The 12,632-nt window shown below is 52.3% G+C and overlaps 1 protein-coding gene across 1 annotated transcript in view; it reads right to left on the bottom strand.

Annotated features, from left to right (window-relative positions):
- Window positions 1-753: 753 nt before the first annotated feature.
- The window catches only part of ARFGAP3 (ARF GTPase activating protein 3), a 56,299-nt gene continuing 44,420 nt past the window's right edge, over window positions 754-12,632 (bottom strand). The window contains exons 13-16 of the mRNA XM_004437955.3: window positions 11,964-12,087; window positions 9,834-9,924; window positions 3,186-3,307; window positions 754-1,842 (exon numbers count right to left, since the gene is read on the bottom strand). Of these exons, the coding sequence (XP_004438012.1) occupies window positions 1,825-1,842; window positions 3,186-3,307; window positions 9,834-9,924; window positions 11,964-12,087 (355 nt within the window). The 3' untranslated portion in view covers window positions 754-1,824. The remainder of the gene's footprint in view (window positions 1,843-3,185; window positions 3,308-9,833; window positions 9,925-11,963; window positions 12,088-12,632) is intronic.

Raw genomic sequence — 12,632 nt, 5'->3', positions numbered from 1 at the left:
TAAGAAAAAGCCCAGCCACATTCAGAGTTAGAGGGGGCGACCTTCAGCAGAGTCTCACTCGCCTCGTCTGTAAAATGGGCATTAACCTGCTCGGAGGGTTTCCAGGAGATGGAATGATCCCAGCCCCAGCCCGGAGCAGGGCTAAGGGTGTGGGAATTTCTTATGGACACCGTTATGGAGTGAATTGTGTGCCCCTAAAATGCATATGTTGAAGCTCTAACTCCCAATGTGACTATATTTGGAGATGGGGCCTTTAAGGAGGTAATTAAAGTTAAATGAGGTCATAAGGGTGAGGCGCAGACCCCACAGGACTGGTCTCCTCATAAGAAGAGGGAGAGACACCAGAGATCTCTGGCTCTCTTGTGTGAGGACACAGAAGAGGAGGCAGCCTTCTACAGGCCGGGGGGTGGGGTGGGGGGTGGGTCCTCTCCAGAAACACCCCTGACGGCACATCGATCTTGGACTTCTGGCCTCCAGAACTGTGAGATCGTGCATTCTGTTGTTTAAGCCCCCCAGTCTGTGGTTTCTTGCTATGGCAGCCTCTCGGGCTTGAAAGACGCCACTCTGCACACCCTCCCTTTCAGCAAGGACACCCCACCCTGTGCTATGGACGACACCTCAGTTAATGGCAAGATCCATTAGAAACAGATCAATAATTATATCATAATTCAAATGTACACCAACGTAATCCCACGAGCCTTCACGGACAGGGACTCGTTACAAAAGCTTTTGTGAAAAAAGTAGGCCACACAATCTGCGGCAACTTTTATTATATTGAGAAGTCTACAAATTTGAGCTTTTAAGAAAGATTCACAAAATATTCAGTTGAAACCACATTTCTTGGTTCATCAAATTTCAAATATATTTTACTGTGCTGAACAATATATTCTAATGCTGTCTAAAACACAGCCAAATTATTTTTCTTTATTCATTTATACACATTCTGTAATTTTTTTGAAAACCAAGATTAAGATAAAAAATATTACAAAACTACCCAATTACAACTATTATTTTCCCATATACTGAAGTGTTTTCTGTGGGTGCATCTCCTTACCTTATTCATTTTTAATTCTGTACACTATATCGATTGATAAATGCACTTAGGGAGTTATCTTACATTTCTCATAAATTCAAACAGCAACACCTTGTCAAAAGATTAATTCCCTTGGCAATGCAGAACCTCAGGTTTGTTAAAAGCACTCACTTAAAATTATTTTTAAATTTATAGATCATATAAAATAAACAATTTACAAAGGGACAGATGACTTTAAACATTATTTTGAAATCATCTCAGTATGTGGAAATACAAATGATGCAATCTGTCAAATCAGACACCAGTCATTTTGGGTCTTTTGTTGTTATTCTTTGCTCCTTTTGAATGAAATGTGTGCTGTGAGTTTTGTTTCTCCAGGCCCCTCTAGCATCGGTGGATTCTGGCAGCCCTTGGCCCATGAGCCACACAGCACCGAGACACCCCCCACGAAGGCTCTCGGTCCTCGGACAGGTGGGAGGGGCCCGTGTCTCCAGGCCCCCAGCTGCTGGAACTAAAGACTGCAAGAAAATGAAGCAAGGATATGCGTGGACATGCCAGAGGAGGACACGTGCAGGAAGTAACGCCCAACAGAAATTACAATAAAGCGCCTACTATGTCAAAAATAAGGATTTCTCAAAAGAAATATTAAAAATCAGTAATGTATATATACCACGTGAAAAAGTAGCAAAACCATCTGCAGAGCTGGCTGGTCTTCACCGCAGTCTGTGATGCGGCCACTGGTGGTGCGTTTGCAGAGGAACTTCTCCAGGAAACAGCTCACGACGTCAGCGTTAAGAACCATAGCGATCCTAAGGAGAACCACAAGGAGAGCTCAGGAACACTCAGCGTCTGTTCCTCGTCGCCACACACACGCAATGCCCAGCATCACAGGCTGGAGTGGCAATGACACAGAGCAGCAAGTGCCTGGCATCTGGCACCAGCGCTGCCCCCGAGGACACCGTACGGAATCGGGCACTCCCACAGCCACGGCTGCCCGGTGCTGAGGACTCATGAGTTTAAGACTTGGAGTAGCATCCTGCCATGGCCTCCGCGGGGAAGGACTGGAGGCAGGGAACAAAGGATGTGGCATGCAGGGCCAAGTACTGAGCCCTCCGGGGGCAAGTGTGACGGGAGGACAGGGAACACATCTGGAGTCTCAACCCCAAAATTCTGGTTCGGCTGAGTGATCTTGTGGAAGCAACTTAACCTCTCTGTGCCTCTGTATCTTCACCTTAAAATGGGGGTGATCATCTGTGAAATAGGGACGTCACCCACTTGGAAGGGCTGGTGTGGGCTCAGCTGACCGCGGGGACATGAAAGGGCTCTGTGAATTCTACCCAAAGGCTGTGTTATCAACAGCAGGAGCCTCAGGGCTGAGGGAGTTCTCCATAGTGGGGTCCCCACACCCTCCCCCCGGGAATCCCTGAGAGGCACCAGATCCACATCGGTTAGTCCCACTCCCGAAGGCTGTTTCACATCAATAAGAGCATCCTTCTAAAACGGCAAGAACAAGAAGGCTCCCGAGATCAGCCTTCCGTGCGAGCAGAGAGGGCCTCAGGTTGTCACACACGAGGATGCTCTATCCTCGCCTCATTTACAAGACTGAAACTCAATCTAAATACCCCATGTGGGGAACAGTTAAATAAATTATATGTATTTTCACTCCACACAATGTGGTTTCCAAATAATTTTTAATTATATGGAAATGCTTATAACATCATGAAAAAACAGGATATAAAACCATACATATGACATAATCCTTTTTTAATTTTAAAAAGATATGCATAGATATGCATAAAATAAAATATTCCACAATATTCACAAAAGTTTCCCCTGTGAGGTGGGAATATAGGTAATTTTTATTTTCTTCTTAATATTTCCCTGTTCCAATATAGGAAAAAAGTGGACAACGATCATGACAACTCCTGTAAGAATTCTGCTGGAGTCACACATTAGAAAATTTACATGTAACATGACAATTTCAGGACGTCCTGGGCTATACTGCAGCAAACACATAAATCAATAATTTTATTTATTGAAATCTATGAAATGTGAAATCTAATTTCCCAGAAGTTGAAGAGTCATCCGAATCTCATTTTCAAAACTATGAACCCACCATCCTCCCAGTGAACGCCCTCCCAGGTGCACTCACCTGAATGGAGGTCATGACTCCGTTGGCAAAGACGGAGAGTTTTCCAGCGACGGACCGCACGCCCTGCTTCAGCTGGGCCATGTCAGGCGCGGCGGGCAGCACGCTGGCGAGGTTGTAGTTTCCTGCACGCAGAGCACACGCGGGCTGTCACTCTGCCGCCACGAGGGCACAAGCGGTGCCCCGGGACTCAATGACTCTGGAGAACATGCCCCGCCCGCCCCCCCCCCCAGCAGCAGCTGTGGCTAAGGGAGAAGGACCCTGCAGGGGGGCTGGGACTGGGCTTCAGTGCCAGCCCTGCTGTGATCCAGCTGCGAGAATCCACATGAGAGAAGATGCAGAACCGGCTCCTAAGACCATCATGGGTCCAAATATGTTCACTGCCACTTCCAGGCTGTGTGCCTTTGCAGGGGCTCCTTAACGCTCTCTGGGCCCCCATTTCCTTGGGGTGCTTAATACAAGACCTGACAGGTAAGCACTCAGTAAATGGCAGATGGGCAGACATCTGTGGTTTTGTGTGCTCAGCATGCTTTCTCCCCTCTTTTGGTAAAAATCCGTCTCCCTTCCCCTGGGGTGGCCTCCCTGCTTGCCCCCATCCCAGGGGTGGACACGTGACCCGGGCCTGGCCAATCAGAGCCTTCCTGGGATTCATGCATCCTCAGCCGTTTGCTGGCCCTGGGGCTACTGCGGGGAGAGTTCAGGCTCCGCTGCAGCTATCCGCGTCTGTGGCCCTGGCTGTTCCCCTCCCCCCGCTGCTCAAGGATGCCCGGGCAGTGCAGGAGGACGAGGCGCCCCGGGCAGGTGAGCTGAACAGGCGAGTCTGTCTTGACGCTGCTGCCGGACTCTGGGCCCAAGCCACGCTCACGCCGTCCTCAGGCTGGTCCTCCTCGTCTCGCCAAGCCGGTGTCAGCGGGCCTCTGCTGCTGCAGTTTAGTTGCCCCGACACAGACATTAGCACACTAACCTGTGCCACCAACACGGGTGACACATGTCAGTGTTCTCACATATAAAGGGGCCAGGAGCTGACACCCGGGGTTTTGGGTGAACTTTTGTCACACAGTCATCACAGGATGCTGGAGGGGCTCAGCGACTGTGAAACCTGCGAAACCAAACCCTGCAGGTCCCCTGGGGAGCCAAGCCCAGCTGCCCACCCGTCTACACCGCCTGCCCCTTGAGCATTAGAAGCCAGGTCCCTTTCCAGAACCAAAATAGAATGGACACGTTATCCTTCAGGACAGACAGCCCCCAGGAGACACGCTGTTGACCCACAGCACCAGCCCCAGGCCCACCACATGGGGAGGGCCCCAGGTGCGGTTCTTCCCCTCTCTGCCCCTGGCTGACTGTTTAGTGTCGTAGGCCTCTGCCAATGACGGAGTGGAAGCCCAGCCCAGCGCCGGGATCTGGGTTCAAATCCCAGCACCGCCACTTACCAGCGGAGCTACCAGCCTGTAAAGTGGGTCTCTACAGCAAACAAGGAGCAGTGGAGATCCTGAGCGCACAGGGATAGAGCCATAGCTGCTCTCGTACGAGGCCAGGTCCACAGTGGCCAGGGTGGTGTGGCCCAGAGTCGGTGGGGGGGCTCCGGCAGAAGCACCTACTTATGTTTCCAGCTTAAGAAGCATTTGAAGAGGAGAGCACAGCTGGGGCAGGACAGCTTTGGGACCAGGACCCCTCACTGACTACATTCAGTCCCCAGGTGCCATGAGATGGCTGCCTCAGTGTCATTCCTCTCCTCGCCTTCTCTGTACAGAACTCCCGAATTCTAACCTTTGCAGCAAAGCGTCTCTAGGTGACAGAGTTCTGGTCAATGCGATGTAGGCAGAAGTGCCTTACAGGGCCAGAGCATGCCCTTTTCCTCCTTCCTGCTGGCTGGGATGCAGATGTGATGGCTAGAGCTAGAGCAGCCATATTGGGCATGAGGTGAAGTAGAGAATGGAGGTCAGGAGCGACAAGATGACAGGGGCCTGGGACCCTGACTCAGGGAGCAGCTTGCCAGTCCTAAACTGCCCGCTGTGAGGGAGAAACAAGCTCGGGTCTGATTTAGCCTGTCACTGTGCATCTTTATTACTTACTTAATCCTCACTACTGATCTACACTCCTGGGGGTACAACTGACTCGCGGCAACTCCTGGAGTAGGTGTCAGGTCCCCGGCAAGGAGGCCCCTCCTCCCCCCGCAGGTCTGCTGCGCTGGGCCTGACGGACTCCAAACAGAAAACTGACTGCGCATCTCCCGTGTCCTCCTCCGGGTTCTGGGCGCCGTGTCTCCCGAGAGCTGCCCGGGTCGGCAACAGCTCTCAAGGACAGCCCAGTGTTCGGCTACACAATGGCTCCAGGAAACGGGAGCTCACGCTGCTTCCTCAGGAAGAGGCTCCCTGCCCGCTTCCCGCTATCTGTCCCCGTGACACCCACAGCGGGCCTGGTGCGGCGGACACCGACGCGAACCTGCTTTTCCAGCGCTGACCGCCTCCTGGGGAGGCAGATGGTCAACTGCCGACAGCACTAAGAGAGCCTGGGCTGTGGCCGTGTCTAAGCTGGTGGCAGCGGGGTCAGGAGTGGATAGGTCTGGGTGTCCCGATTGGCCGTGGGAGGCTGGGAAGGAGAGAAATCAAGGACAAGTCCCAGGCTTTTGGCTCAAGCGGCCCGGAAGAGGGGCTCCCTCTCTGGGATGGAGGCTGGGGAGAGCAGGCAGGGGGCAGGGCGGCTGAGCCAGGCGGTGACAAGCGTCGAAGTGGACGTCCTGCATCAGCCAGGAAGGCCGGGTGACGCCGTGCTAGCGACCTTCACTGCGCCCAACACGGGTGGGTCGGCGGGGGTCTGCCTGTCACGGTCACTCGATCCAGGCCCATGGGGCCACCTCTCAATTCAAGCTTCCACGGCCACAACAACAGAGAAGGAAAGACACGACGCCACACCAGCTCTGAAATTCAGCTCCAGCCGAAGTGGAGACATCGCTGCCGTGCACCTGTCACCGGCCGCGCGGCGTCAGAGCTGGTGGAAATGCGCTCCTCAGCTGTGCTGGAAGAGGCGGTGGCGCGGCGGGGACACGGCTCCTGCGCTCGGCCCGACTGAGGGGCCCACTGACCAGCGCCCCTGCCTCCAGAGCTCAACGAGCCCCAGCCCATTCATGCCCGTCCACTCACTCACTCAACAGACACGGGGGCCTCCTCTGCGCCAGGCACCATCAGGCGCCAGGGCTACAGAGACGAGAAGGGACAGGTCCTGCCCCTGAATAGCTCATGGTCCAGTCGGGGAAGATGGTCATCGGACGGCCTCACCTGGGTGGTGAGATCACAGGGTGGTGGGAGTGTGCAGGGGGCCTAACCAGGTAAATGACAAGAAATGAGCCTGGAAAGGCCGACAGGAGCCGTGGTCCTGAAAGGTGCGGGAGCTGGGGGGCAGAGCTGCTCTCCAGCCCAAGGGCAGATTTCAAGCCCGGGATGACTGGACTGTATTTTGAAAGGGCATTCTGGGAGGAGGGAGAAGAGAGGAGGGGGAAGCCACGCCCAGAGGCAGGAAGACCAGGCGGGGCAGTGGGCCCGTGTGGGCAAGGAGAGGGAGGGCCTGGCCTCAGGGGGACCCAAGGGTGCTCCATGCGAGAGACCAGCGGAGGGACAGGTCTGTGGTGAGCTGCGGAAGCTGGAGGGGCCCAGGATGACCTCCAGGCTCTTCAAGCAATGAGCTGTCAATAGACTATCATGTACCCATTTCCCTGGAATGGAGACGAATCAAGAGAAAAAGGATTTCCAAGGTTACCCGGACATAAGTTCACTCAGGCACAGAAGCGCTGCAGCGACAACTCCTCGCAGACGGCCCGGTGGCCGTGGGTTTGCTAAAACTGACGAGACTCCGGTTTGTATAAACGAATCTGCGTTGGCAACACTACCGCACAGCTATGACGTTTAGCAAATAACCAGACACCATCCCTTGATTGCAGACTGGGGTCAGTGCTTCTGAGGCCTGCAGGGCCCAAAGAGGCCACTGTCCTGGACTTTGGGCCAGGGCAGGGAGGAAAAGAGGGTGGCCAGGGTGCCCCGAGGGACCCTCAGGATCAAGGAGATGAAAGCAAACAAGACACCACGGAGCCCCACACAACGCACGGAGAAGGGTCTGCAGCGTCTCGGCATGCAGGTGGCCTGCTCGGATTCAAACGATCAGAATTGTTTTTTGAGAGAATACACGGAGGGGGCAAACTGGGTTTTAAGCTTCTTTTGTTCCAACGCTGCTCTCACAAAGCTACCTCTGCTCTGTCATTTGGTGCCCTGAGAGGCTCTCTCCTAAGGCAGTGCCCAGTTGATGGCAGTCCCACACCCCCAAGTGACCCTCTCTATTAGAGGGACCACAGGGACCGAGCTGTGCCAGGCTGGCGGTGGGCGCTTACATGTGTTTCTCATTTGATTCTTCTAACCCTGAGAGGGAATGGCCCCGTGAGAAACGTCGGGGCTCCTGGGTTAAACCACATCTCTGGGACGTATTTCACTTCAGCAGGAGGCATTTCAAATTTGGAACTCTCTGCCCCCCGACTACACCCCGAAGAAATAATAAAGGTGTACTGTGATCTCCCAATGACACTGATGTTTCACAGATGGGGAAACATTGTAAGATAGGGAACACAGAATAGTTTTTTAAAACAGCTTTTGCTCTCTGCTGAAAGGCACTCTAAATAAAAAGTAAATATTTAATAAGAATTGTTCAATGCTCTTACATTTAGGGCAGTTATTAAAGGCATCTTTTATAATGAGCTTGATGGAAGGTGCAGAACGAGGGTGACCCTGGTCTGAACCACGTGGGTCTGGAATGGAGGAGAGAGGGCAGACTGCCCGCTGGGTAGGGGGGAGGTCTGTGGGGTCCAGCATCCAGGGTGCACCTTACTGTGCCCGCGAGTTCCCACCGACAGAGTTTGCCTGGGACACACACAGGCCAAAAGAATAAATGGACCTTTGTTCTCTGAAAGGGGACAGGAAGGTAAACACAGGCTGGCTACAATTTTCCATCAACAATTGGAAAGGCCGCTCTCATTTGATCTCCAAGAGGTTTTTTCAGCAAACAATAATGTTTCAGAGAGAAACTTCCAGCAACTCGAATCACAAAAGCACACATTGCCAGGGATGGTTTTCAACTCACTAGGTTCTCAAGACTGACCCGCCCCCTGGGCCAGGCTCCTGCGAGGTGACCAGCACTGACCCACGGGGGTGCGGATGGGACTGCTGGGACACTCCAAAGGGGCCAAGCAGCCCTCTGCCAGGGAAGTTACAAAAGGAAGCTGCCCTGACAAGAGGCCGGCACACGGAAAGTCTGGGGATGAGAACACAAGCCACACCTGCCCCCCGACTCGGGGCAGGAAACACCCCGTCGGAAAGCAGCCTGACCAAGAGCAACAGGCCCCTCCTGCTTGGGGTCAAGGGCGAAGCACAGGGCGCTCCCCGCCCAGAGGGCACCACACAGAGGCTGAGGCCCTGGCCCCCGCCTGTCTCTGCAGTCAGCACCCCCGCGGCTCACCAGGCACCGCCTGGCTAGAGCACCCCATCTCCCCGCAGCACAGCAGCCTGGCAGCGCCCACTGCACCCCGAGGGCCCAGGGGACCCTCTAATGCCCCCCAGACCCCGACACAGAAGGCCCCAACACTCAAGCCTGTCCTGTGACCTTCTCTGTGGAGCTGTTTCTCTCTGAACTCAGAAAACAGCTATTCTCTGTGGCTGCAAGACTAGGTGGCCGCCCATGTTGGTCCCCCCAAGTCCACACCCAGCTCCCCAGGGTTGGAAATGGGGGGCGGGGTGCAGGCGGTGCCGCTCCTGCTGATGAGCGGTTCCTGAAATGACTTTAGAGGACACTGCTCCTTTAATGTTAGCGGTGACACAAGAGGGACACGGCCCTTCCCTTCCCCCTTTGGCCTGGCTGAGGCCCGGGTGGGACTCAAACATGCTTTCCTACTGGACACAGAAGTACGAGCAGAGAGCAGCGTGGTTCTGGACATCTGGGACAGGCCTGCACTCAGGCTCACTCCCAGGACCCCCAGACATCTCCTCCCTGGAGTCTGGACCCTGGAGAGAGACGGGGGACAGGCAATTCCTCTCCACCGCCTGTTCCCAAAGCTGCATCTGTCTCCCTGGTGGAGCCCCCTGTTCTGTCTGCTTCTGCCTACCCCCGGGCCCGGGAAGGCCTGGGAGGGCTGCCCTGTGCCAGACACCGAGGTGGCACTTTATATACAGCACCTCATTTAAGCTGCATCACAATGTTGTGAGGTAGGTGTTACCCACCCACTTGACAGAGGAGGAGACTGAGGCTAAAAGCGACAGGGAATACTCAAGGTCTCACAGTTGGGGAGTGGTCAGCGCCACACAGGAGCCACGGCTGTCCACCTCCAAGGCTGTGATCCACACGGAACCAGACGCCACGTTCACACTGTGCGTCCGCACAGTGTTTCAGGAAGACGACTTGCTGGGTCACTTGGGGGATGCTGCTTAAATTTCGTGACTTGGTTTTCCCACGTTCAAAGTCTAGAATAATAACTTCTGCTCTACCTGACTTACAGAGGAGATGAGAGCCTCAAATGATGGTTGCTAAAATATCTTGGACAAGTAAAAAGTCCTATCCAGAGAAGAAGTATTCATGCCATAGACACGATGGAGACCAGCCTAGTTAGGCCCCCGTTACCTGCTGTCTGCTTCCTCTGCTCATCGAACAGATCAGCGGAACTTATGGAGGAACTGGCGGAGAGCCTGTCCAGTCGCGCCCTGGCTTCATACTAGAGAAGACAAGGAGAAGGAAACATCAGGCTCCAATACCAGGAACAATTTTGCAAAAAGAATCACTGAAGAGCTGTCATCTGAATGCGCTGTCCTAACCCCACCACACACCAGGCTCCCTCTCTCCCACAGGTGCCACTGTCACGGCTGGGCTGGGGAACAGCGTGACACTCACGTTCTGCAGGTCACAGGTGAACAGATCAACATACAACCATGGCCAGCAACGGTCAGGGGGAGGGGAAACGAGAGTGAGGGCACGAGAACGACATCTCCAGGAAGCTCTCTGCCGACACCCGTTATGTGACTTTGTGACTGAAGTTGAATGTCATCAACTTGAAAACAAGGCCGACTTCTGGGGGGTGGGGGAACAGCCAAGCGGCAACTCTAAATACTCTCAAAATGCTGGTGAAAGTTCTACTGCCACAGAATAAAATCAGCACACTTTAGGAAACAGTTCTCTGGAAAGTCCAAGAAGCCTAGCACGTGTCTCCAAGACGTTTGTGTAAGCACGCCAGCGCTTCAGGATCAGCGGGAAACCGTGTCAACCTCTCCATTTTCATTTGAGTCTTACTGCTCAGCAAGACCCCACTAAGGAAAGCTCATTAACCTTTCTGAGAAAAGAGGCAACAACCTGAAAATAAATATCTCTACCCTTCAAAAACATCCATATACTTCATTTAACTACGATTAAAATTAAGTAAATTACAGCGGTATCAAAAATCGCCTGAAATTCACTCAAAAGATATTGAATTTTTTGTTGTTGCTAAGTTGTAGAGTTCTTTATATATTTTGGATATTAAACCCTTATTGGATAAATGATTTGCAAATATTTTCTCCCAATTAGTAGCTTGTCTTTTCGTCTTGTTGATGGTTTCCTTTGCTGCGCAGAATACAATTCAACAACAACAAAACAAACAACCTGATCAAAAAATGGGCAGAGGATATGAACAGACATTTTTCCAAAGAAGATATACTGATGGCCAACAGGCACATGAAAAGATGTTTAACATCACTAATTATTAGGAAATGCAAATCAAAACCACAATGAGATATCACCTCACACCCGTCAGAATGGCTATTGTTAAAAAGACAAGAAATAACAACTGTTGGAGAGGATGTGGAGAAGAAGGAAACTTTGTACACTGCTGGTAGGAATGTAAATTGGCGCAGCCACTATGGAAAACAGTATGGAGATTCCTCAAAAATTTAAAAATTGAAATACCATATGATTCAGCTATCCCACTTCTGGGTATTTATCCAAAGAACATGAAAACACTAATTTGAAAAGATAAATGCACCCCCATGTTCACTGCAGCATTATTCACAATAGCTAAGACTTGGAAGCAACCTAAGTGCCCGTCAACAGATGAATGGGTAAAGGAGATGTGGTGCATACACAATGGAGTACTGCTCAGCCAAAAAAAGGGGGACAAAATCCTGCCATTTGTGGCAACATGGATAGACCTTGAGGGTCGAAAAAAGTCAGGTGAGAAAGCCAAATACCGTATGAATCCACTCATATGTGGAAGATAAACAAACACACAGATGTGCAGAACCTGTGGTGGTTACCAGAGGGGAAGGGGGGGCGGGGGAGTGGGCAAAAGGGGTAAAGGGGCACGTGTGTATGGTGACAGACGGCAACTAGACTTTTGGTGGTGAACACGATGCAGTCTGTACAGAAGTCGAAATATAATGATGTACACCTGAAATTTATATAGTGTTATAAACCAATGTGACCTCAATAAAATAAGCAAATAAAAAGATATTGAGTGGATGGCTACTCAAAAACTGAGAGAGGAGTAAGAGAAACATGAGACACAGTCCCTACCCTCCAGTCACTCCTCCAGCTGGGGCAGCGAGGTGGGGTGATTAGTCAGAAAGACCTGGGATTGAGCCCTGGCTGCAGCGCTCTGGGGCCAAGGGCCTCTCGCAGCCTGAGTCCATCTCCCTCAGCATCCGTCACCTCCTCTCACACCTCCCATGCTCCTGCTTGTTTCCTGCTCTATGGGGACCGCACAGAAACTCTCCGGACACTTACATCAGCTTGGGCTTGTCTTCCAAAGTACATATCTGATGAAATGGCTTTGACGTTGCCAAACTTCTTCTGGGCCTCATCTGTATTTTCAACCGGCTCATAGTCTGGCTTGCGGCGAGCAGTAGGTCTATGATTAAAAACAGCCAAAATAGGAGTGACATCAGCAAGATGGTGGAATACAAGTTTTCTACCATCATCTCCCTACAGAACATTGATTTTGATAATCACCACAGACAAGAATGTCTTTGTGGGAGTCCAGGAGTTCAGCAGACAGGTTCCAGCACAACCATGGAGGAAAAAATCCAAGACTGGGTGCACTGAAGAGGGTAAGAGGAGCAGCTTCACTTTGCCCATGTCACCCCTCCCCCAAGGCAGCAGAGCTCAGTACCAAGAGAGCTCCACCAGGCCCATAATTTCTCCCATGGGGGAAAGTGAGAGGGTGGCGAGTGGGTGCCTGGTTTCCCCATCTGTGTGGGATACTGCCAAGGAGGCCCACTTCTTTTTCACACCACGCAGAATACTGAGGTGATCTGCATGGCTTAGGTCTGGGAGAGGCTGGAAGCACAGCAGACAGGGCTTGGAACTCACCAAAGGCACATGAATCCTACTGACCACTTCGCAGACTCCACGAGGAGGCCTGCTCAAAAGCCACTGGGTATGCTTTGCCTGTGG

Source organism: Ceratotherium simum, chromosome 25, assembly GCF_057802395.1.
Source record: "Ceratotherium simum simum isolate JZ-2026a chromosome 25, ASM5780239v1, whole genome shotgun sequence".
Taxonomy (NCBI): domain Eukaryota; kingdom Metazoa; phylum Chordata; class Mammalia; order Perissodactyla; family Rhinocerotidae; genus Ceratotherium; species Ceratotherium simum.
Note: the sequence above shows the minus strand (reverse complement) of the source record. Positions and strands in the feature narration are given on the sequence as shown.